The 25,930-nt window shown below is 49.8% G+C and overlaps 1 protein-coding gene across 2 annotated transcripts; it reads left to right on the forward strand.

The window, feature by feature from the left end:
* The first annotated feature begins 1,871 nt into the window (after window positions 1-1,871).
* On the forward strand, window positions 1,872-24,741 carry LOC105496534 (syndecan 4). 2 transcript variants are annotated; one of them, XM_071079227.1, is made up of 5 exons: window positions 1,872-1,979; window positions 14,313-14,460; window positions 16,910-16,956; window positions 19,400-19,598; window positions 22,560-24,741. In XM_071079227.1, exons 1-5 carry the CDS (start codon window positions 1,920-1,922, stop codon window positions 22,709-22,711), a joined length of 606 nt encoding a protein of 201 aa, XP_070935328.1. In that variant the 5' UTR covers window positions 1,872-1,919; the 3' UTR covers window positions 22,712-24,741. The 2 variants fall into 2 exon arrangements, with proteins under 2 accessions (XP_070935328.1, XP_070935329.1); XM_071079228.1 differs by having other exon boundaries at window positions 14,313-14,451.
* The last annotated feature ends 1,189 nt before the right edge of the window (window positions 24,742-25,930 follow it).

The following is a 25,930-nucleotide window of genomic DNA, read 5'->3' on the forward strand; positions in this document are numbered from 1 at the left end:
AGACTTTTATTCTTTGATAATCAAGGGGTGGAAAAAGGGAAGTCACTACAAATTCTCCACTCCACAAAGTGTATGAATTCATAATATGCCAACAGAGACCAAAATGCCCTACTTCTAAGGCTATGTTACACCCTTAGAAAGATTTATACGTAAGTCAGGGAGAAACAGGGTTAGGCTTCTTTTGTACTTTGATCATCATAGGATGCCCACCTTCACACCCTGCGATAATTCCAACAGTACCTGTGCTTGGGGCCCCAGATAATTTTACAGTCTCCATATAGCAACCCCCTCCACTTCTTGCCCCAACCTGCTCCCACCAATGCACTGTTAGGAGGATGACGGGTAAGGAGGACACACAATTTTCACTTATAAAAAGTGGAAGCTGACCTAAGGATGGAAATAAACTTGCAGACCATTTCTCAGAGAGATCAAACTTTTAAGAAAGTTCAAAATCTGGAAGATGAAGCCCTTAGAACAGAAATCAGCCACTCTGAGACCAGCGTCAGTGGTCACTAAGTGGTCTCAGAGTGGCTGAGGCCCACTGCCTATTTTTGTTCAGCCCACTGCTAAGAATGGTTTTTGCATTTTTATTTTTTATTTTTTTGAGATGGAGTCTTGCTCTGTTGCCCAGGCTGGAGTGGAGTGGGGAGACCTCAGCTCACTGCAACCTCTGCCCCTCGGGTTCAAACGATTCTCCTGCCTCAGCCTCCAGAGCAGCTGGGATTACAGGCACAGGTAACCATGCTTGGATAATTTTTGTATTTTGTAGAGATGGCGTTTCAGCATGTTGGCCAGGCTGGTCTCAAACTCCTGAGCTCAAGCGATCTGCCGCCTCGGCCTCCCAAAGTGCTGAGATTACAGGCATGACTCGCTACATCCGTCCTGCATTTTTATTTTAAAATGTTATTTATCTATTTATTTATTTATTTTTGAGACAGGGTCTCACTGTGCAGTGAGCAATCATGGCTCACTGCAGCTTTCATCTCCCTGGCTCAAGCAGTCCTCCCACCTCAGCCTCCAGAGTAGCTGGGGCCACAGGGGTGCACCACAATGCCTGGTTAATTTCTTTAAAAACTTTTTGTAGAGATGGGGTCTCATTATGTTGCCCAGGCTGGTCTCCAATTCCTGGGCTCAAGGGATCCTCCTATTCCTTGGCCTCCCAAAGTGCTGGGATTACAGGCCTGAGCGGTAGAGCCCAGCCGATTTTTGCATGTTTAAATGGTTGGGAAAAAGGTTAAAAGAATAATAGTATTTCGTGACACATGAAAATTATATGAAGTTCAAATGTCGGTGTCTATCAGTAATGTTTTACTAGGACCTAGCCGCCCTCATTCCTTTAGTATTTATGGCTGCTTTTGAGCTACGACGCTGGAGTTTGAATAGTTGCCACAGTGATCGTATGGCCCGCAAAACCTAAAATATTTAGCCCTTTACAGAATAGTTTGCTGTCCCCGGTCTTAACACTGTTCACATCCCATTTGGGAAGTTCTGTATCTTCAGAGGGGAGCACACCCTGTTTGAAGGCTGGTCTAAACTCGACACCCTAGGTAAGTCCTTCCCGTTCCTGGGCCTTAGTTTCCCCAACTGTAAAATGGGGTTAGACGCAGTGATCTCTGGGGACCTGCCTAGAAGTGGGTCAAATAAAGGAGGTTGTAGCTCCTGGAGGGTAGGACTAGGGGTTGACTAGGAGCCGGGGGGGCGGGGGGGGCGCTGGCAGGGTGGGTCCCTTGGGGTTTCCAACTCCGCGGGCGGGCGCAGTGCCCCACAGGCCTCGCTTCCACTGGGGAATTCCGGGCGGGGTGCAGGCGGCGGGGCGGGGGCGGGCCGGGGCGGGGCCGGTAGGCCGCCTATAAGATGGGTGGCGCGCCCGCCTGGGGCCACTTGCTGCAGCCTGCGCGCCCTCTCCAGTCCGCGGTGACATGGCCCCCGCCCGTCTGTTCGCGCTGCTGCTGCTCTTCGTAGGCGGAGTCGCCGAGTCGGTGGGTGCTTGGAGGTCCCCGAGGGGGCGGGGGGGCCTCAGGCCGGTGCCTCCTTTGTTCCTTGGAGCGTGGGATCGGGGAGCGGTACGCCACCCCCAACCGGACACCGGGGCCCGGGAAACTTTGTTGGAAACTTTGCTCCGGGGTCACGGGCCATCTCCGGGATGGCTTCACGCGCCGTGCGCCCCTCGCCTGTTGCTCTTCCCGCCTCCCCTGGTCCTGCGGGCTCGTTAGTGACTAAGCCGGTGTCAACTCTTCAACTCCCACACCCTCGTCCCTTCCCTGGTGACCGTGGGGCAGGCTTGGAGCGCTGAATCCCCTCCTCGCTTTCTAGGCGCCCAGAGCGGACAGCTTTAGGATCCGAGATGGCCTGGGTATCCGGGGGCTGCGTGTACTCGGAAGGGGGAGGGGTTTAGGGTTGTGCGAGGCCCTCTTTCACACACCAGCGAGAACTGAGCCCTGACCTCAGTTGTGGCCCCAGCTCTGTCATTGACTTGTGACTTAGGGCAAAGTCCTGCCCTTCTGAATCTCTTCCCAATACTGCACCACGGATCTGAGGGAATGGGGCAAGAGGGGACTGCTACTGCTTTAGGGTTTCTAGAAAGTTGGGGACTCTGCTCTTTTCAAGGACAGAGGAGAGGAATGGTTTAGACTCAACATTTAGCCAGGAGTTGAGCTTCTGCTTTCTGCAAGAAGTGTGTTCATTTTTTCTCAATTGCAGATAAGAAAATTGAAGCATCCACCTTGAGTGAGGTGAAGAGGGTTGGGGGAGAGAAGGCCTCGATCAGCCCAGAGAAACATTCTCACTGCCCACTGGTCTCTGTCATAACTGTCCCTGGGCCAGCAGAAGCTCTATCCATCCCCACAGCCAGCTGAGGAGGAGGGGGTCAATCTCATCTGGGAAACTGGGGGCATGGGAATTACTGGTGAAGGCAATCTGTCCCCCAGTGCCTGAGCTTTGTGCCCCTTTTGTGCCCTTTAGCTCCAGTTTTCAGAGAGAGTGAGTCCTTGCAGTTTAACCACTAATGTTAATTTCTTTGAAAGCCTTGGGGCTCCTATTCCTCTGAATTTACTTAGGGGAAGGTTGATTCTGCCTGCAGGCTCTTCTTGAGGAATGAATGAGACCCTAGGCAATACTTCAGCACAATTCCAGGCATGCCATGATGATTGCAAACATTTAGCACCTTTGTGGGGGGCCAGACATTGTTCTAATAACTTTCTAATGGGTATATCAAGGAGCTTAATTCCAACAACAATCCTACTGTGTATTGTTCTTAAACTGGTCCTGAGGCTAGAGAGGTTAAGTAACTTGCCCAGGGTCACACAGTTAATAAACAATAAACGGTGAGTCAGATTGAAATTTAGGCAGCCAGGCTTTCAAGTTTCTGCTTTAGCTTCTATGCTTTGTGCTACTCCAAGCGTCCCATACTTGGTAACTGAAGGTTGAGATTTTAGGCTGGAAGGCAAAGGAATTCTGAGGTGGGAAGGAAACAAGGCCAGTGAGGTGATGACTTAACCTAAACCAAGGGCTACCTTGCCTGAAAGGTTAGTGGCTGAGGACCCAAGCCTTCTGCCTCTGGCGCAGTGCTCTGCTCTGAACTAGGCCCTGAAGGATGTGTTGGGGTCAAGCAACTGGGGAAGCATCCGAAGGGATACCTCCTGGGCAGTACAGGGAAAAAGAGGAAAGGACCCAGGAGGTTGCTGAGGTCACCATGTGCCCAATCACATGCCAGTTTCCTCCCGGGGCTGTGAGTCTGCAGGTGCTTCGGGGTGCTGAGCAGACAGCTGTGTCCTGGGGACATTCTGAAGGATGTGGTTTGGGGGAAGGGGACTGTGTCAGTCCTGCCTGGGTGACCCATCAGCTGGAGGAGACATCAGCCCTGGGCAGCTGCTTCCTGAGAAAGGTATCAAGTCTCATCCTGACCTCAGCTCTCTCCTTCCTGGCTAATATCACAGACCTCCTGCCTGTAACTGGGGCACAGGGCTTCCCCTTTGGCCTATCCCCTCCCTCTTTTCTAGGTTGTGGTTGGAAAAATCAGACCTAGTCACAGTTGGCTTGGACTGAAGAGATGATCCAGCATGTCCTTTTCTTTTTGCAGGTAGAGAAAAGTGAGGAGGCCCAGGGAGAAGGACTTTGCTAATAGCAGCTAGGATTGATAGAGTACTTTTTGTATGACAGATCTGGTGCATTTTATCCTCACAAAAAAGACCTATCACATGGGGATTCTATTATGCCCACTTTCCAAATGTGACAGGTAAAATGGTACTACTTTGAGTTAGCAGAGAGCATCCAGGACCCCAGGATCTCTGACTAGTAGTCCTCCCATTGTGAGTGGTGTTCCCCCCACTGTTCCATCATTCCCCTTACCACCCCCATGTTTTGGAAGGGAACCCAGGCTCAGTACCCAGCTGTCCTCTCCTCTGTTTGGCTGGGCTTGCTATACTAAACCAGTTCTTCCTGTCCAGCTGGGAGCATTCCCTGATCTGCCTTCCTGCCACTCCCTCTCAGGCCAATTAAAGGCAGCCTTTTTTAGGGAGTCCCCTCCACCCAAAGGTGTTTCTACCCAGGGGCACAGCCTACTGACTTGGCCCCAGGCCCAGGCAGTTCTGGGGAAGTGTCCCCCACCTATCAAGTGTACTTGATAGTTTAAGGACATTTCTGGTCTTCTACAGCGTCCTCTTCTTGAGCGGGGGTGGGCCGGAAGCCGAGGGACTTCTAGGACCCTTGAGTGAACAGTGAGAGCTCTTGGGACTTCTCGAGCCCAGGGAGTTATCAAACACCCAGGAAAATATTTGGGCCATGATTTGGAGGGTTCCATGAGGTTGGGGGGAGGCTTCTTTCCCTTCTGGGCTGACATCCCCCATCATAAAATGAAAGATTTGAACAGGGTGGCCTCGAGTCCTTTCCATCTCTGAATTTGATTAATAACTTAAGTACCTACTATTCAAAAGAGGTCTCTCTCTTGAAGGAATTAAGAAGGAATGAACATACTCCACCAAATTCTGAATCCCCTCCCCCTCCACCCCCACACACCCAGGGCAGGAACTCTGCTCTATTTGTTTTTGTGAAATACCTGTCCCCTAGTTAGTACTCAGGAAATGCTTGTATGAATGAATAAATTCATGCATGTAACTTTATTCTAAATGGTTCATTAATGTTATTTATTTCTAGTAGGAATATCTCCCCGTACTGCAAGGTACTATTTTCTCTATTTTTACAGGAAATGGATGCTCAGAGGAATGCAGTGGCTTGCTAAGGTCAGAATCAGGTCCGACTGATAGGGCAAGGTGTCTGGTTTGAGTGTCCTCAGAATATTCCAGATGAGGAAATTTGCTGGGTTTGAAGGTAGATACCTTAGGTCCTACTTCTGCATTGCTGGGTGACCTTGAGCAAACATGCCCTATTTCTGGGTCTCAGTGCCCCCAACTCTAAAATAAGGAGGCTGGACCATTGCCTTCTAAGGTCCTTCCTGCCCGGAGAGCCCATTGATGAGGGGAGGGGCCCTTTCCTAGTCTCGTTGGTAAAGTCTAAACAAATCCCAGTCTCAGAAGAGAAGTGGGGGTGAGGGGACATTCGGCTCCTGCCATCCCCAGCTCCTAGAAACAGAGGGCTTTTCCAAGGACTTTGAGTGCTAAGCTTGCCTGAATGGGGAGCTGGGGAAGCCAGGCTGGGCTCCCAGCCCCAGCTCCCTGTTGGGAGAAGTTGGCTCCTAGCTGTCCTTCAACCTCCCGGACTGGACAGGCAGGTATGATTTCCAAATGATCGCTTAAAATTGGGGTAAGGGGCTGCACCGAGCGCTGTGAGTCACTGCATGCTAGCGTAGCCTGCCTGAGTCACCCATTTCCTTTCAAACTCTTGGCTAATAGGACAGCTCTGTGGTGGGGGTGTTGGAATGCGCTCAGAGTTTTACCTCGTCCTTTGGGAGTCATTGTTTCAGTGTCCAGGGCCTTGAGGGGACATACAGGAAATGTTTGTACTAGGGCCGGCACTTTCACGTGTGGGCTTTGACATTGTACATTGCCTGCGTGTGGACTTTGACATTGTACGTTGTGCAGCCAGTCCTCAAAATGGGGCTTTAGACCTCTGCAGAGCAGGTAGTACTGTTTTCCCCTTTAAGGCAAAACTGAGGCTGCAACTGGCCTGCATTTTTTCATCGAGCAAAAGCTGGTACCGTTCAGGTTTGGTTTGACCCCAGGATTTTCTGATATTTGTGATGACCCCTCTTTGCTTCCTGGGGCTGGCCAGAGGGCATTGAAACATTGGCTTGGTGTTAGGCAGACCTAACTCCAGACGTGCTAAGTCCACCTCTTACTAGTTACATGAACTCAGTCCTGCTACTCAACCTCTGAGCCCCAGCCTCCCAGTCTGTTAAGAAGATCATGATACCAGTGTGGCGAAGCTTAAAGGAGACGACAGGCCTGTAAATAAAGGCACCTAGTACCATGCCTGGTAGGGAGGAGGTGTTACTTAGTGACAGTTCCCTTCCTTGCCCAGGCCACCTTCATGCCAGGGGGTCCTATCTCCTCCTGGAAAGCTTTCTCCCATTCCCCTTATCCCCCTTATCTACCCCCACACTGGGAGGTGGGAAGGGAGAAGTCCAGGGTGGGGCTGTTGGAGTCCGAATCTCCTATTTGTTTATCTTAGAAGTGGGCTGTTTGCTAATTATTGAATGGGTTTATGTTTAAACAAGAACCAGTTCTGGGCAGCCCCACCTCTCCTGCTGGGATTTGCTGGAGCCTCGTGCTGAAGCCTGGAGGGAGAGGGGGCAGGGGGTTTGCCAAGGGTAACGGACCACTCTGGACACGGCCCAGGACTTGGGGTCACCCTCCTGTGCTGGAGGGGCAGAGTTTCTACTCTTAAGGAGGCTGAGTAATTGCAAATAGCACTTTGGGGGGTGAGGTGTTGGTGGACAGAAAAGGTACAGTGTTCTGAAAAGCCAGTTTCTCGTATATTTTCACTGCATGGTGCCCTAGGGAGGGAGGAGAGAGAACACGTATGTCAACAGTTGGGGTCTCATTTAACCTTAGAAGAACAAGCCTGACTTCTTGGGCTGGTTTGTCATTAACTCAGTGGTGACCTTTAGGCGCATTCTTGAACCTCACTGGGGCCTCTCTGGTCCTGTCTGCTGAAGGCTGGGTGACTGAAAAACGGTACAGAAAACTCCAGACCCTGTCCTAGCTCTGCTGCTCACCCAGGGACACACACAGTTAATACGTCACTTTGTTGATGTGAACCCCAGTGTCCTCTATAAAACACCTGTGGCACTCAAAGGTCATAATCGGTGTTTGGCAAACTTGTAAAGTTCTGGCTTTATTAGCACCTAGACAAGGGTTCTTAACCTGGCCAGAGTTTAGCTTTGGGGAGGTGGTGTCTGTGCATGTGTTGAAAATGTAAACTAAGAGTTACAGTTATTGAGGTTTAGACCTTTTTATCCTTTTCAGGGGGCTTCAGTACTCCCCAAAAGGTCACTCTGATCTCAGCAGTTCTTTCTGGCTTTGACCTTTCTACAGTCATCCTCCCTCCCTCCCCCACTTCCCAGCCTTGTTCATGCCTCCCGTTTCCCCCAACCCCGGCCATCAGCCCAGACCTTCCTATTCAGCGGCTCCCACCCCTTCAGGCTGCGTCTCACCCCTCCCCCGTCCTCCAGGCCAGGGAGCTCGGCTGCTCCAGTTTTCTCTGGCACAGTAGAAGAGGCTGCTGGTCAGGTGACACCTGGGGTAATGGAAAGGGGAGGCAGGGAGAGGCTGGTATGTGTGGAAACAGTGACTTGGTGAAGCCCAGCAGTCAGTGGCCGGCCTGCGGGAACTGGCGGTGTCACTCCAGCCTCTGGGCGTGGGGGCAGCTGTGGCACATGGCTGGCCCGGCTACCCAGAGTGGGGATACTCCTCGCCTTGGGGAAGCCCTGCCGGAGCCGTCTGTGGGACAGACTGACCTGGTCTGGAGGATGGCTTCTCTGCGGGGTGGTGAGGGAGGCTGGGAAGAGGCAGGAAGCCAGACCCAGGGCTGATCTAATCAACTGAGACAAGGCTGCAGCGTGGGTTCTCTGCTCTGAGAACACAGGAGGTTTGTTTACATCCCAAGAGCCTCCCTAGCCCTCGGATCCAGCAGGGATTTCGGATCTGCTGCCTAGATTACAAGCTCCAGCTTCAATGCACCTCTGTCTCCGAGGCCCTGAGGGAGCCAGCCCCCTCCTGGCTGTCTCCACCAGTAATCGGAGCAATGCCCAGCTTGGTTACCGGGCTGGGACAGAGGGAGGCTTGTCTCTTTGAGACCTTTTACAGATTGGGAAACTGAGGCTCAGAGAAGGGAATTGTCCACGATCATCCAGAGAGTTGATAACAAAGGTGCCGGATCAGCTCCTGGCAGGGAGACGTCCAGAGGCTCCTGAACCCTTCCCCCATTTCTAGCTGGTACCCTAGGATCCTGGAGTTCTTGCTATGGGAATGGACTGCCTTGGGGCTTGGTGAAAAGCTGGTTGCTGGCAGTGCCAGGCCTGGCGGTCTCCTGAGTGATTGTGTTCAGAGTAACCCGACCTTGAAGGCGACATTTGAACCCTCACTCCACCCCCACCCCAGACCTGGTTTAACCATTCAGGCAGGCACCAGAGCACCAGACCATGGATTGGTGTGTAGTTTCTTTTTACCTTCTAAATACTTTTTTTTTGTCCCTGGGGACCCAGGTCCCCAAGTAGAATTTCAGGTGTTTCTGATCACTGTCATTTGTACCTTCGGGGAAAATAAAAATGGTCTTTACCTCTATCTGCTTAGGACAGGTGGTCAAAGCTGTGTGACCTTGGGCAGGTCTCTGACTATCTGCATCTTTTTTTTCCCACAGTCTGAAGGGACCTGACTGGTTGTTGAAAAGTCTCTGGGCTCAGAAGCAAAATGATAACCCATTATAGGTTATATTCCTTTACAGTTTGCAAAGCACCATCTCCCTGTCCCCAGGCAAACTTCCTTCCAGCGATAGAACTGCCTCTGCAAGTTTTCCCAGGCCTCTGATCCTTTGAGCACTAATCCCACTGGCCAGGAGGAAGGCAGGTGGGGGTTAATCACAGCCACTATTCATTGATCACCTGCTGTGTACCAGGCCACGTGCTGGGTCCCTTGCACACACAAATGCATTCCACTTACTCCTCATCACCCTGCAAGGTGCTACCAGCCCTAGTCACAAAAGAAGAAACCAAGGATTTCAGAGATGAAATAAACTCCCAAGCTCATATAGTTAGGAAGTGGCAGAACTCACACTTGTGAATCTGCCTTGATGCACGACCACTCCGGGTGGTAGAGTCACAGTTGTGGGCCCCAGGTTTTAGCCATTCTGGGGAATGTCTGGCCCTTAAAGAAGTGGGTGGGGTGGGGAAGAACAGTTACTACTAGTGTACACTGCTGGGGGTCGCCTGCCAGAAATCATTCTGGTGGGTCCAGGTGTTGGAGCCCCAGGTACTTGCCATCCCCTCTCCCCACTAAATTTGGCTTACCCAATTATTACCCTTCTGGTCTTGCCTCCTGAAAGAAGGGTCAGGTGTGTCCCCAACCCTGCCTCCCCTGGGGAGGAGCCAGGTGCGGGGAGGCTCTCATTAGTTCACAGTTATCCAAGCCCAGACCCTGAACTCCTCCCTGGTGCCCCAGCCAAGTTTCTGTTCCTTTGTTTAAGCAATATCACTTTCATCTTTGTTTACTCCTGGGCAGGAGCAGGGGTGCCCTGGAGCCCTGGCCCAGGCAGTGTGTTGTGGACTGGCGGGTTAGGCTGGAGAGAAGTGAAGAGTGGGTGGCAGTGAGAAGTCTAGTTGTGGTTAGGATGTGGTCTTGAGAAAGATCTGGATTTGAATCCCAGCTCTATTGCTTTCTAGTTGCATGACATTGGATAAGTGACTCAGCTGAACCTTAGTTTTCCCGTCTGCAAAATGGGTAGAGCACCTTGCAAAGCTATTTTGCCAATTAAATGAACTCGTATAAATGAAGAACCCAACATGGTGCTTGGCATGTAGTGGATACTCCTTTTAGTCACTCATGCTTTTCCTGGAGTGACAGAAGCCATAGGATTTGGGGATAGGGTTGGGATAGGATCTTTTCGTAGCTTCATGCCTATAGCCAAAAGACTAGATGGGGAGTATAACTGTAATGACAGCTGCTGCCTGTGGATTTGCTGAGACGCTTAGGGGCAGCCAAGACCCTCGAAGGGGAGAGAAGGTAATTCCAATCTGGGAACCAGGAGACCTGGGTTCTAAGTCCATCTCTGCTGCCAGCTGCTTGGATGACCTTGGCAAAGTCCCTTGTCGTCTTGTCTGTTTGCTAGGTTATAAAATCAGATACCTTCTGTTGGCAGGTGTTAGTTTCTATAGAACAAAAGAGCACTTGCCCTCCCTTCTTTCTCCCCAACAGTCTGGGGAAGAATCTAGGATCTCTAAACCCCAGGCACTGATCCCATATCCCCACCAGCCACAGGGCCGGCAGGGTCTGTGGGACCCAGGCCCACTGCCCTATTTTTTATTTTTTGGAGACAGGGTCTTCCTCTGTCACCCAGGCTGGAGTGCAGTGGTGCAATCATAGCTCACTGCAGCCTTGACCTCCTGGTCTCAAGTGATCCTCCCACCTCAGCCTCCCGAGTAGCTGGGACCACAGGCATGCACAACCACATTTGGCTAATTTTTGTAGAGATGGGGTTTCACCATGTTGCCCAGGCTGATCTCAAACTCCTGGGCTCAAGTGATCCTCCCACCTTGGCCTCCCAAAATGTTGGGATTAAGCCACTGTGCCTAGCCACCACTGTCTTATTTAGTTGGTAATTTCTGTTGTGTGTTCATGAAAGGGACAAAGATACAAGGAGACTTGAGGGCCCAGAGGGTGCCTTTGCATGTACACACATGAACACACATGCCTGGGCAAAGGTGGGGTGAGCTGAGGAGAACAGACCACATTCTTAGCCAGGAGCAGGGCGGGGTCCATCTCTGGTCAGGGCTGGGTCTGGCTGCTGGGTGGCCTGGTTCTTCAAAGCCATCCCAGACTGAATGGGCTTTATCTGAAAAGAGGGCGGAGGAGAGGAGGGCCGCTGGTGACTTCCCAACCTTTACAGAAAAAAGAGCGATTGCCCACAATCCCACAGGGCTTGGTCCCGTCTTGCTGGCCTAGTCCTAAATGGCTCTTACCCACTTGGGAGTTTCCTTCCTTCTTGTCAGAGCTCATGGGTGGAGAAGGGACCAAAACAGGGCAGAGAGGGGACTTCCAGAGCTGAAGGAGAGATTTAATTCCCTCTGTCCTCCCATCACCACTGGGAGCTAAAAGAAGTTTCTTCCCAGCCCCTTGACTTGCTGTAGGAGGGAAATCCTGGGCTCATCTAAATGCAGCCTTTGAAGACTCCATCTTTCCAGAACTTTGGAATAGTATCGAATCCCGGCCATGCCACGGAGCCCCGGGGTGACTTTAGACTAGACTAGTTTCTTTTTTGAAAACTGAATATAAAAATGAAAGGTTAAGGATGAACAGGTGCCCACAAAGAAGGCTGAACTGGAAATAAATCTTGGTTTCAGCCTTGGTTTTGCTGCTGACTTGGCTGCAAGATCTTCACACCCCACTTTCGCTCATAGCCTTCATTTCTTTAATGTAAAACGGAGGTAATTCCTAACAGCCAATGGGCATGCTAATCCCATGGGTTGTTTTGAAATATCTCTTAGCACTTTCACATACTGAAGAGAGGCTGGATGCATAAACAACATTCCGTGGCTCCCAGGGGCAATGAGGAGTGGGAAAAGGTCTCTCAGCCTGAGACAAATCTCCTGATGGAACTACAGCCCCTATTGAGGACTTTCACCTGGTCAACAAGTGGCCAAAGTGTACCATTCTTTCTTTCTCCTGACTGGATTTGACCCTCCCCCACCCCACCGACTTAACAGGGCTCCCTTGGAGCCTGGGGCAGGCTGGTGGCCCCGTGTGCATATGTGTTCATGCATGTGTTTATGTGTTTGTGGTTAAAGATCCAGGTGAGTGATGCCTTGGTTCTGGTCCAGTGTGGCTACTTCCTGCTCGTGTGGCCTTGGACAAGTGACTTTACTTTTCTGAGCCCTTGTTTCCATCTCTGCAAAAAGGGACTATTCAAAGGACCTAGAGAGGCTGTGTGCTTGTTGAAGGCCTGTCACTTGGGTTCTTGGGGGATTTGCCGCAGGAGATGGAAGTAGGAGCCCAGGGACCCTGCCCTTAGGTATAGGCACTTGGGCAGCCACGGGGAGCCTTCCTCCTGCTCTGCCAAACCAAAGCCACAGGCACGGGCTATGTGCGGGGGCTTGAATTCCAGCACCAGCAGCCCAGCAGCTCCTGATTCCCGAGTCATGAAGTCATCTCTGACCAGGACTTAACCTCTCTGGCTTTCCACCCCCACGGGTGCCAAGCGTTCAGCAGAGATTCTCCCCACTCCCTGGGGAGAGAGTGATTCCTGGCCACTGCCTTTCTTGCAGCCTGACCCCGCTCCCTTCCGAGAATCCAGCATCCTCCCACTGTGGGGGTGGAAGAGGGGCATGAGGGTCAGGCTCCACCTGCCTCTCCCCGGAAGCCCAGGGGGAGAGTACAGGAGTGGCTCCGAGGCAGCTTTCCTGGGCCTCTCCTGCAATGACAGTAGCCTTATCTCAGGGACAGATGCTCCTTCTCACACCCCCTCCTTTGTCAATGACAGTCTCAGCTGAGTGAAGGACAGGCTGGGATGTCCGAAACAGAGACCTGACCTCTTTCTATCCTGAGTTATGTAGCGAACACTCTGTGTGACCTTGGGCAAGTCCTTGCCCTGTTCCAGGCTCAGATTCAAGTTGTGTGGAACAGGAGGACAGGAGCTCCTTGGGTCCTGGAATTCTGTGATTCTAAGCAGACTCCCAGCTCCCGCAGTTACAGGGTCTGGAGATGGCAATGTCTTGCAGCGGGAGGGGCATGGTGTATTGAACTTAATGAAAAACCCCAGCTCTCCTGGCAAATACTAGGCACTTTAATGTTTGAATTAATTAATAGAATAATGAACTTTGCTCAGAGCAGCTGTTCTCTGGGCAAACAGAAGCCTGAGCCCAGAAGCTGGAGGAAGGGTGATGGGCATCCAAATGCTTCCTGTGCTCTTGAGGGTGCTTTGTTCCCACTCCGTGGAGCTGCAGGATGGGAGCAGGGTACCTGATGTACTGTAGGGCTGCCCGGGACCTTTGACACTTTCCTTTGGCAAGCTGTTTGGTGGGAGCGGACCTGAGACTCTGTCATGATCAGCTGTGTCTCCATGGGGTAGTGGCTGAGTGACGTTTATGGGTACTGGAGTGGATGGTCTGTGAAGGTGAGGATTGTGCCTCTTGGTGTCTGCATGGTGCTGCCAGCAGAGCCGATCTGTGGGAGATGTTTGGAAGGCAAGACTGAATCCAGGAGTGCACTCCTGAGTCATCAGGTCTGGGCAGCGCCCTGACCTAAGGCTGTCTTAGGGTGTGCGTGAGACAGCCCTGTCTGTCCCGGCCCAGACTGACTCAGCTGGGAAAAGTGTCCTGGACTGGGCAAGACCAGAACCAGCAGCCCACTCCCTGTCCTGTGTGAATCAGCTGCCCCTGCATCACAGAGCCCTGGAGTGTAGCATCCCAGGGCCCTGTGCATGGAGACTCCTGGCTCTGAAGTCAGGCAGCCCTGTGTGTGCAATCCTTGCTCTTCCATCCGCCAGCTGTGTCACCAAAAGAAAATGACTCTCTCGGCTGTAAAAATAAGTGAATAACATGCCTCCAGAGTTATTAAAACAGGGCCCGGCACACAGCAAGTGCTTGGTAAATGATACCTAGCCATATTAATACTTTGATTATTACCTCATTTACTATTTTTATTTTTTTTTTTTGAGACGGGGGTCTCACTCTATAGCTCAGGCTACAGTGCAGCGGCGCGATCCTGGCTCACTGCAACCTCCATCTCCCGGGTTCAAGCAATTCTCCTGTCTCGGCCTCCCAAGTAGCTGGGACTACAGGTGCAAGCCACCACGCCCAGCTAATTTTTGTATTTGTAGTAGAGATGGGGTTTCACCGTGTTGGCCAGGCTGGTCTTGAACTCCTGACCTCAGGTGATCCACCTGCCTCAGCCTCCCAAAGTGTTGGGATTACAGGTGTGAGCCACAGTACCCAGCCTCATGTACTATTTTTATTTGCACAGAATGGGAAAGAGACTTGCTTAAGGACACACGGCGAGTTAGAGGTAGAGTGGGATCCAGGACGCAGGTCTCCAGGCCCTGGCCTGGTCTCTTTTTAGTTTTTGAATGCCCACTTCACTAGCTTTCGGGCATCGGCTGTCATGGAGCACTGGGGATGTTGGCTGATGTGTCTCCTTTCTTTATCTTAGATCCGAGAGACTGAGGTCATCGACCCCCAGGACCTCCTAGAAGGCCGATACTTCTCCGGAGCCCTACCAGATGATGAGGATGTAGTGGGACCCGGGCAGGAATCTGATGACTTTGAGCTGTCTGGCTCTGGAGATCTGGGTACGGAAGGTGTGGTGGGCAGGCGTAGGCACAAAGCTGGAGGGAGTGGTGGCCTAAGCAACCAGGAGGGTGCCCATGCCTTGAGACTTGGATTTTTGTGGGACTTTTCCTAGAATGCCCTTCCTTCCTCCTTCTCAAAAAAAGGGGAGACAAAAGTAATGGATTAACCTTTTCCATCCCTGAGAGCCCCTGGGGACAAGCTGTGTGCTGCTTTGAAGTCATTGGTAGCTCCGGGTTTTCTGAGCTCCAGCCTGAACCTGTCCTCATGGGCTCTTCTCTTTGCTGCAGGGCATGGTGGGGGTGGGGTGAGGGTAGGCTGGGTGGCAGGACAGGGTTGGGGTGGCGAAAGAGGACCCATAGAATGTTTTCCTTTCTCTGAAAGGAAAAGTTCCAGCCTGTGCCACATGGTGAGAACTTGTCTCTACAAAAACACAAAAATTGGCCAGACGTGGTGGCATGCACCTGTAGGAGTCCCAGTTACTTGGGAGGCTGAGGTGGGAGGATCCCCTTGAGCCTAGGAGGTTGGGACTGCAGTGAACCAAGATCATGCTACTGTACTCCAGCCTGGGTGACAGAGTGAGACCTTTGTCTCAAAAAAAAAGAAAGAAAAGTAGCAGTTTAGAAGCGGGGATGGGGTGGGAGGGGGCATGAGTGGGCAGAGATGTAGTTGGGAAACCAAGAACAAGTCCCTGCTTCAGTGGGGGTGGGGTGGGTGAAGGGCCCAAGGCCTCCAGGCCAGACAGCTGATAAATGTCCCTCCTATGTGCAGAGAGGTGTTAATGATCGCAAGTTTTAGCTCTGGAGTCACATGGTCCTGAGTTCAAGCCTCCACCCTGTGTGAACTGAGCCTCAGTTTTCTAATCTGTAAAATGGGAATAATAAAGATAGTAAGTACATCAGTGTTGTGGGGACTGAACTGACAAAGCTTTTGGCACCCACCAAGCACTCAGTACATGTGTGTTTGGTTTTTTAAAAATATAAATTTTATGATCAGGTGTGGTGGCTCATGCCTGTAATCCCAGCACTTTGGGAGGCCAAGGCAGGCAGATCCACGAGGTCAGGTGTTTGAGACCCACCTGGCCAACATGGTGAAACCCCGTTTCTACTAAAAATACAAAAATTATCCAGGTGTGGTGTCGGGTGCCTCTAATGCTGGCTACTTGGGAGGCTGAGACAGGAGAATTGCTTGAACCTGCGAGGCAGAGGTTGCAGTGAGCTGAGATCGCACTGCTTGCACTCCAGCCTGGTGACAGAGCAAGACTCCATCTTGAAAAAAAATAAAAATAAAAACATAAATTTTATTATGTGCATTTAAGGCACACAACATGATGTTATGGGATACATATAGATAGTAAAAACGTTACTACAGTGGAGTTAATTAATATATCCATCATCTCACATAGTCATCCAGTAAATGTTTTAATATTGCAGTTAGAGTTTTCTTTCTCAATAGTTAATTCACTGGGGATCTTGTTAAAATGTAGATTTTGGCCGGGCATGGTGGCTTACACCTGTAATCCAAGCGCTTTGGGAGGCCAAGGCGGGTGGATCATGAGGTCAAGAGATCGAGACCATCCTGGCCAACCAACATGGTGAAACCTCGTCTCTACTAAAAATACAAAAATCAGCTGGGCATCGTGGCACACCCCTGTAGTTCCCGCTACTTCGGAGGCTGAGGCAGGAGAATCCCTTGAACCCAGGAGGTGGAGGTTACAGTGAGCCGAGATGGCACCACTGCACTCCAGCCCAGGCGACAGAGAGAGAGACTCTGTCTCAAAAGAAAAAAAAAAAAAAAAAGTAGATTTTGATTCAGTCAGCCCTGAAATTCTACATTTTTTTTTTTTTTTTTTTTTTTTTGAGACAAAGTCTTGTTCTGTCACCCAGGCTGGAGTGCAGTGGCACGATCTTGGCTCACTGCAACCTCTGCCAACCAGGTTCAAGTGATTCTCCTGCCTCAGCTTCCCGAGTAGCTGGGATTACAGGCGCCTGCCATCACGCCTGGATAAGTTTTGTATTTTTATCAGAGATAGGGTTTCACTATGTTGGCCAGGCTGCTCTCGAACTCCTGACCTCAAGTGATCTGCCCGCCTTGGCCGCCCAAAATGCTGGGATTACAGGTGTGAGCCACCGTGCCTGGCCTTGAAATTCTACATTTCTAACCAACTCTCAGGTGTTGCTCTTGGTTTTTGGATCCACACTTTGCAGAGCAAGGGTTTAGAGCAAATGAAGCCTCTGCCCAGCGGCCAGCTCACACATTCCTGTGAAAGAGCCAGGGGGTGGGTCTGAGGAGCCCCATTTTACAGATGAGATGACTGAGGTAGGGGTGGGGAAGCTTGCTTGCTGGACATTGAGCATTTGGAGGCTGGTTGTAAGGTGGAGCTACCACCAACCCTGGCTGAAGGGGTCATTTTCCTGGGGTAATGGGCCTCACACTCACACAGCTATTCTGACCTTACAGATGACTTGGAAGACTCCACGATCAGCCCTGAAGTTATCCATCCCTTGGTAAGTAGCTACATGCTTCTGCCTCTTCCACTTTTCTCCTCTACAGCAGACCTATTAGGAGAGGCAGAAAATACAGCCCCCATAGGCAGAATAAGTGAGGGGTCTTACCCCACTATGCGGGAAGGCTTTTTAAAAATCTGGCCCTGGGCTGGGCGTGGTGGCTCAGGCCTGCAATCCCAGCACTTTGGGAGGCTTGAGGTCAGGAGTTTGAGACCAGCCTGGGCAACATGATGAAACCTGTCTCTACGAAAAATAAAAAAATTAGTCAGGTGTGGTGGCATTGTGCCTGTAGTCCCAGCTACTTGAGAGGCTGAGGTGGGAGAATGGCTTAAGTCCAGGAGGCAGAGGTTGCAGTGAGCCAAGATTGTGCCAGTGCACTCCAGTCTGGGTGACAGAGCCAGACTGTTAAACAAACAAAAAAATCTGGTCCCAGCCTCATTTTGCAGGTTGCTGGTAGGCCATCCTCCCTGCAGGGATAGTCACCATCAACACCAACTCCTTTTCTCTACATTTATAGCTATTTCCTAGCATTGATATAAAAGTATATATACAGGCCAGGCGCAGTGGCTAATGCCTGTAATCCCAGCACTTTGGGAGGCCAAGGCAGGCAGATCACCTGAGGTCAGGAGTTCGAGACCAGCCTGGCCAACATGGTGAAACCCTATCTCTACTAAAAACACAAAAAATTAGCCAGGCCTGGTGGCGGGCACCTATAGTCCCGGCTACTTCATTGGGAGGCTGAGGTAGGAGAATCGCTTGAACCTGGGAGGCAGAGGTTGCAGTGGGCAGAGCCATTGCACCCCAGCCTGGGCGACAGAGTGAGACTCCCATTCAAAAAAAAAAAAAAAAGTATACATATATAATTCTGTGAACTGTGTTTTTCACTTAGACTGGTCATGAGTATTTGCCTGCATAATTTAATGCTCTTGTCATTTTTATAGGCTGCATAATAGTTTACCTGATTCCTTTTATTGATGGAAAAATGGTTTATAATTTCTTAACATTTTAAAATGATAACACTGCAGCAAACATCTTTTTTATTTTTACAGAGCGATAACAAGTTTATTAAGAAAGTAAAGGAATAAAAGAACGGCTACTCCGTAGGTAGAGCAGTGGCATTGGCTGCTGGTTGCCCATTTTTATGGTTATTTTTTGATTATATGCTAAGCAAGGGGAGGATTATTTATGAGTTTTCCAAGAAAGGGGTGGGCAATTCCCAGAACCAGGGGGTCCTCCCCTTTTTAGACCATATAGAGTAACTTCCTGATTTGCCAGGACATTTGTAAATTGTCATGGCATTGATGGGAGCATCTCTTAGCATGCTAATATAGTATAATTAGCATATAATGAGCAGTGAGGCCAACCAGAGGTCAGTTTCATTGCTATCCTGGTTTTGGTGGGTTTTAGCTGGCTTCTTTATTGCAACCTGTTTTATCACAAAGGTCTTTATGACCTGTATCTTGTGCAGACCTCCTATCTCATACTGTTACTTAGAATGCTTAACTTACTGGGAATGTGGCCCAGCAGGTCTCAGCCTTATTTTACCCAGCCCTTATTCAAGATGTAGGCACTCTGATTCAAACACCTGACATTTTCCCCCTCCCTTTTATAAGAGAACCCTTAATCCTAAAGGTTGCAGCGGGACAAAGATCCATCTTCTGTAACTTCTTCATGCTGAATAGGGTGATGATATTCCTGCTTAACTATTAGGGCCTCTTGTAGGGAGGAGCTCAGTCAGAAAGCGCCAGTATGGTGAGGGCCATTCATAACTTTTAGTTCTGACAAAAGGTGATACCCAAAGTCCTTCAATCAGTGCTGCAGTTCATTTCCTTTTTGTTCCGGGGTCTCGTCCGTCTCGTCCCTTCTGTGGTTCTCCAGAAAGATGTTACCAGAAAGGTTCCTGATCCAGACCCCAAGGGAGAGGGTTCTTGGATCTCGCACAAGGTAGAATTCAGGGTGAGTCCATAGAGTAAAGTGAAAGCAAGTTTATTAAGAAAGTAAAGGAATAAAAGAATGGCTCCTTCATAGGCAGAGGAGCTACAGCAAGCATCTTTAACACGCAGTCTCTGAAGAGCTCCGTAAGATAGAGTTTCCAGGGCAAGACTGCTACTTTAAAGCGCAAATGATGTCTAAGGTTTTGCCAAACTGCTTCCAGGGTGGTTGGTCTGGAATAACCAGTGGCCAGCAGTGCAGGAGAGCACCTGCTCCCCTGTTCCCTTGGTCGCATTCATTTTTCATTTAAGACAGATATACTAGAAAAGTTGGGGATAAGCATTTTGGCAGCATAATTGTGGAGAGGTTGTTGCCAATTCCTGCTCCAGGACCACATGGTTCAGCTGAATATGGCAGAACCAGATTCTCTGCCTGGCTGAATGTCCCTGTCCCCTTTGCCCTGAGTCTTCCAAAATATGCTGAGTGTCTCTTCTCCTTTCTGCCCATCCAGGTGCCTCTAGATAACCATATCCCTGGGAAGGCAGGGTCTGGGAGCCAAGTCCCCACTGAAACCAAGAAACTGGAGGAGAATGAGGTTATTCCCAAGAGGATCTCACCCATTGAAACAAGTGAGGATGTGTCTAACAAGGTGTCCATGTCCAGCACTATGCAGGGCAGCAATATCTTTGAGAGAACGGAGGTCCTGGCAGGTAAGGCCCCATGCTGTTTATAAGATGCCCTGAAGGTGGAAAGGGGCTCAGTGGGGGAGAACACCTGCAGGCAGGGATGCCTCCAGCCCATGAGGCTCCTTGGTGCCCCTTCCTTTTGCCCATTCACGTTCCTCTAGAACATTGAAAGACTACACCTCCCTTATGGGGTGGCTCTGACTGTGCAGCCTGGTGGAGGGCGAGGAAAAAGTGCCTATCAAAGGCTTCTGGAAAATAGGCATTGAGTCATTCTCTTGCCTTAAGTCCTTCTCATTTATTTTTCAAAGGACTTTCACTGTATAGGTTTGGCATCTGGGAGTTAATCATTAAAAGTTAATTTCCCTTATAAGTCTGGAGGCTCCTTCAAATTGGGTTAGCTCCCCCTCCCGCTACTGTATCACTTGGCAGCCTTGTGACCTTGGCTGAGAAGCTTTCGAAGTTGATCAGCCTCAGTTTCCCTATCTGTAAAATGGGTACAGTGATACCTCCTGGGGTTGATATAATGAGTCCATGAAAAATAAAATATGAAAGAACTTTGCACACTGTAAAGGACTGTTCTGATTTGGCCTCAGTTGAGAGTTCTTTACTGGAATGTGCATCGTGAGGAATGTTTTGTCCCAGGGTGTTGACAAGAGGGATGGAGGGAACTCCTCAAGGTCATGGCTGAGGGCCTGTCTGGATGAACTGGCCCGGCAAGTGGGCACCCTGGGCCCATGCTGGGTAGCTCCTGTCTCCTGGGAATCAGCAGGGTGAGCAGCTCCGAAGAGGCTTGAGCTATAGGGACAGAGCCTGGATTCATCCAGGACAGATAAAAGGTCTCACCTGCCTCTTGTAAAGAGGGTTCCTGGGAGCACAGCCCCAGGTGACTGGGCCCACCTCAGCCCTGACCCCGGCTTCCTGGTATCGGAGCCAAAGTTCTTTTTGCTTTTGTTTCAGAAGTAAAAAGATTTGCATAAGGCTTTGGGTTTGCATAAGGTTTTGCTCTAATTAACTAAAGATGCTATTGCTCCCAAAGAAAAATTTGAAAACCACTGGTTAATACAAGCACCTGCTTCTTACACATGGGGAGACTGAGGCCCAGGCTTTGGGCCACATAGTAAGAAAAGAACTGAAGCCAGGTTATCTATTTGATCTTCCATTTGAGAATTATACAAGCCTAAGAGCCTTATGTGAAAAGTGACATTGTTAGCTGGTATGGTGGAATCCCCCATTCCAGAAGCTTTAATCAGCACCCAGGAGCTTTATTAAATGCTTGCTGTATACTGTGCGATTCCTGTGCCTCTCATTGAATCCCTACAATACAAAACTGAGTCTAAAGAACTTATGCGAAGTCACAAAGCTGGGAAGCGGTAGACCTGGCATTTGGACCAAGGACCACAGTCAGCTTCCGAGCCTCTGCTTGAAACTTGACCCTGTGGGTCGTCCCAGTGCAGACCTAGGGCCTCATGGAGCAACTGGGGCCATCAGAGGGAAAGATGATAGAGACAAGAATGGGGTTGATGCCTGATATTCCATGTGCTTTCTCTGGCACCTCCTGGGGTACTTTATTGTTGCTTTTTCATAGGATTTTACCTAAGAAAGAACCTTGCTTGACTCCTCTGTGCCACTCTGTCCCCATTGTGTACATAGATTTGTAGTGTGTGCAGGGATGGAAAATTAATCTTCTTAGCCCGAGTAAGACCGAATTAGGGGACTCAATCTGCCACAGAAGGGATTCTGTGAGGCATCCCCGCCCCTAGCAAACAGGAAAGAGTCATTCAGGCCACCTGGCAGAGTGGACAGGCCAGACCCACTCACCGTTAGACGCCCATCTTTGCCTGACACTAGGCAGGTTCTCCTCTCAGAGCCTGAACGTGTCATTTATTAAGTACCTCCTGTTGTGCACACCTGATTCCGGGGGTTCGGGACACAGATACAAACCTCAAACCTTTTCAGTTAATGAATCTTGAGAATATGCTATGCACTAGGCACTGTTCTAAGCACTTTGAGTGGATTAATTTATTTAATCCTTAGGACAAATGTATGAGAAAGGTATGGCTATTCCCATTTTACAATAGGGAGATGAAGGAAACTTGCCCCAAATCACATAGCCAGGAAGTAGGAGAGGTAGGAGTGAAAACCAGGCTTTAGCTACTGAGTTCTGTATGTAATTGTAACATAAGAGCTTGGAATTAGTATGTTCTGCATGTGTGCACTTTGAATGCACATACTTGTCCATGAAGGGTAGGCTATATAGGTAAATATGCACACAGGGAAAGCTAGAGAGTGCCCTGTGCTAAGGACTGCAGGATAAATATGTCTATAGGGATAGCCATAGCCTACCATTTTCTCCTGTTCCTAGCTCAGTTAGTGCTAGGCTGTTGCAGGGCAGTCTGCTTGGTGTTTGGAAAGAGCCTGGGCTTTAGATTCAGGCAGATGTGGGTTAAAGTAGTGGCCTTGGCCGAGTGCGATGGCTCACGCCTGTAATCCCAGCACTTTAGGAGGCAAAGGTGGGCGAGGTCAGGAGTTCAAGACCAGCCTGGCCAACATAGTGAAACCCCATCTCTACTAAAAATACAAAAATTAGCCAGGCACGGTGACATGTGCCTGTAGTCCCAGCTACTCGGGAGTCTGAGGCAGGAGAATTGCTTGAACCCGGGAGGTAGAGGTTGCAGTGAGCCGAGTTCACGCCACTGCACTCCAGCTTGGGCAACAGAGTGAGACTTCATCTCAGAAACAAAACAAAACAAAAAAGTAGTGGCCTTGGCACTAGCCCTGTGGTCTTCAGTGACTTAAAATGCCAACAAGCCCCTTCTTATAACTGGGGTCATGAGGTCAACTTCAATAAGGCGTCAGCTTGCCTGGCACAGGCAGTGGTGACGGTGAGGACGTCTGGTTGTAAGAGAACTGATGGTGGGGGAAAGAGGGTCCCTAGGTCCTGATGAGGAGCTCTCACCCGCACCTCTTCTCTCTCCTCCTCTCCAGCTCTGATTGTGGGTGGCGTCGTAGGCATCCTCTTTGCCGTCTTCCTGATCCTCCTGCTCATGTACCGTATGAAGAAGAAGGATGAAGGCAGCTATGACCTGGGCAAGAAACCCATCTACAAGAAAGCCCCCACCAATGAGTTCTACGCGTGAAGCTTGCTTGTGGGCACTGGCTTGGACTTTAGCAGGGAGGGAAGCCGGGGGATTTTGAAGGGTGGACATTAGAGTAGGGTGAGGTCAACCTAATACTGACTTGTCAGTATCTCCAGCTCTGATTACCTTTGAAGTGTTCAGAAGAGACATTGTCTTCTACTGTTCTGCCAGGTTCTTCTTGATCTTTGGGCCTCAGTTTCCCTGGCAGGAAAATGGGTTCAACTTTCTGGCCTTTCTGAAGGCAAGCCTGGGATTGGATCACTTCTCAAACTTCCAGTTAAGAATCTAGGTCTGGCCTCAAGCCCATACTGACCATGCCTCATCCAGAGCCCCTCTGAAGCCAGGGGGCTAACGGGTGTTGTGTGGAGTCCTGGCTGGAGGTCCTCCTGCAGTGGCCTTCCTCCCTTCCTTTCACAGCCGGTCTCTCTGCCAGGAACTGGGGGAAGGAACTGGAACCACCCGCGCCTTGAGATGTTTCTGTAAATGGGTACTCGTGATCACACTACGGGAGTCTCTGTGGTATATACCTTGAGCCATTCTAGGCTCTTTCAAGTGACTTTTGGAAATCAATCTTTTTTATTTGGGGGGGAGGATGGGGAAAAGAGCTGAGAGTTTATGCTGAAATGGATTTATAGAATATTTGTAAATCTATTTTTAGTGTTTGTTCGTTTTTTTTTTTTTGCTGTTCATTCCTTTGTGCAGAGTGTATCTCTCTGCCTGGGCAAGAGTGTGGAGGTGCCGAGGTGTCTTCATTCTCTTGCACATTTCCACGGCACCTGCTATGTTTCTATTTAATGGTTTTTGTTTTTGTTTGTTTCTTGAAAATGATAGAAGAGCTGGAGAGATGATTCTTATTAATTTTTTTTTTTTTTTTTTTTACTATTTATAGCTTTAGATAGGGCCTCCCTTCCCCTCTTCTCTCTTTGTTCTCTTTCATTAAACCCCTTCCCCAGTTTTTTTTTTTTTTTTTTTTTTTTTATACTTTAAACCCTGCTCCTCATGGCCTTGGCCCTTTCTGAAGCTGCTTCCTCTTATAAAATAGCTTGTACTGAAACGTAGTTTTTTTTTTTTTTTTTTTTTTTTTTTTTTTTTTTTTTTTTTTTTAGCAGATCCCAAAATATAATGAAGGGGATGGTGGGATATTTGTGTCTGTGTTCTTATAATATATTATTATTCTTCCTTGGTTCTAGAAAAATAGATAAATCTATTTTTTCAGGAAAGAGTGTGGTATTTTCAGTTTGATGTGGCTGGGTGGTTGAGCGAGTGAATTTTCATGAGGCTGGGTGGGTTTTTGCCTTTTTCTCTTGCCCTGTTCCTGGTGCCTTCTGATGGGGCTGGAATAGTTGAGGTGAACGGTTCTGCCTTTTCTGCCTTCTGTTTGGGACCCAGCTGGTGTTCTTTGGTTTGCTTTCTTCACGCTCTAGGGCTGTGCTATCCAATACAGTAACCACATGCGGCTGTTTAAAGTTAAGCCAATTAAAATCACATAAGATTAAAAATTCCTTCCTCAGTTGCACTAACCACGTTTCTAGAGGCATCACTATATGTGGCTCATGGCTACTGTATTGACAGCAGAGAGCATGTCCATCTATTGGACAGCACTGTTCTAGAGAACTGAACTGGCTTAATGAGTCACAGCCTCAGCTGTGCTGGGACGACCCTTGTCTCCCTGGGTAGGCGGAGGGGGAATGGGGGAGGGCTGATGAGGCCCCAGCTGGGGCCTGTTGTCTGGGATCCTCCCTCTCCTGAGAGGGGAGGCCTGGTGGCTTAGCCCAGGCAGGTCAGTCATATCTCCTCCTGACCCCAGTGGCTGGGGTGAGGGGAAGCACCCTCCCTTGCTGCACCAGTGGCCATTAGCTCCCGTCACCACTGCAACCCAGGGTCCCAGCTGGCTGGGTCCTCTTCTGCCCCCAGTGCCCTTCTCCTTGGGCTGTGTTGGAGTGAGCACGTCCTCTATAGGCACCTCTCACACTGTTGTCTGTTACTGATTTTTTTTGATAAAAAGATAATAAAACCTGGTACTTTCTAAACTGCCTGCCTCTGTCATTTTAGTCATAACAAGTCATCCTTTTTGGGCTGTGTATCCCCTTGATCTCAGTGGAGCATGAAGAAACTCCCCTGACCAAATCCCCATGGGGTGCCAGACATGCCGGGGGTGGGCAGAGGGTGGGAGCAGAGCTGTAAGAAGGCAGGAAGGGGCCTAGAGAGGAGGGAAGACTTCAGAACATGCACCCTGATGGCCTATGCAGCATATCACCCCTACTTCAAGGTTTTGTTTAGGTGGCACTGTGTTTAAATAGCAAACACAAAAATCTTTGCATCAGTTGCCATCCATAGAAATCAGGAGGTTTCTCATAAAAATCCAGATTTCTCACTTTTCTTGGGAAAAAGAAATTTAAAAATTGGCGACTGTCGGCCTGCAGGGCAACAAGAGAGAGCTTCTGAGTGGCAGGCACCCATCTAGATGTGGGCTTTCCACACCAACATCTCTGCCTGCTTCACTCAGGTCGCTGCTGCAGCCAGGCAGGCTGGCAGGCTCTGGAAATAGCATTGGCCATCTCTCTTGACCACCATAACAACCCTGTGAGGTGGGGAGGATCCTTGTTACCAAGAGGGCAACCCAACCTGCCCCTAGTGTGTCTGGAGAGTCGAACCTTAATTTCAGGCCCTTGGACATTGGTGGTCTTCCTTTGGCACCATGTTGCCCAGTACTTTACTGGGGTTGGGGAAAGGACGCAAAGAGGAATTGGTGGTAGTTGGAGCAAACCCTCGCATACACACCATGTGGCCATGAACCCATTCTCAGGGCTTTATACCAGAGCCCATTTAATTGTCAGAGCTCCAGAGTAGCTGCTATTGGTAACTCCATTTGACAGATGGGGAAACTACATCTCAGAGGTTAAATACCTTGCTCAAAGCTACACAGCTTACCAGCTGTAGAGGTGGGATTTGAACCACGGCAGTCGGGCTCTAGAGTGCTCACAACCGCACTGCCTATCAAGGGGTTCATATCTCTCAAGGCTCCTTCACTGGGGGCTGTTCATGCTCCCACAAACCCCCTATGAACCAGTGAGTCTGGTCTCAAATCTCGTGTCCGCTTAAATCTCTCCTGAGACTTTGCTGCACTGTTTTTCTGAGTCCCATGAGGTTGAGTGGGTCTCTGTTCTTGTAACTTGTGTCTTGTAGAAGGCCCTCACATCTGTTAGATCTGTGCTGTCC

This window comes from Macaca nemestrina, chromosome 15 (assembly GCF_043159975.1).
Source record: "Macaca nemestrina isolate mMacNem1 chromosome 15, mMacNem.hap1, whole genome shotgun sequence".
Lineage (NCBI taxonomy): Eukaryota > Metazoa > Chordata > Mammalia > Primates > Cercopithecidae > Macaca > Macaca nemestrina.

Bases quoted from the DNA above. Each gene is read 5' to 3' on its own strand.
- LOC105496534 (XM_071079227.1), top strand. From the start codon at position 1,920: ATGGCCCCCGCCCGTCTGTTCGCGCTGCTGCTGCTCTTCGTAGGCGGA. The intron at 1,980-14,312 runs GTGGGTGCTTGG...TCTTTATCTTAG, and splicing joins TAGGCGGAGTCGCCGAGTCG to ATCCGAGAGACTGAGGTCAT. The intron at 16,957-19,399 runs GTAAGTAGCTAC...CTGCCCATCCAG, and splicing joins CTGAAGTTATCCATCCCTTG to GTGCCTCTAGATAACCATAT.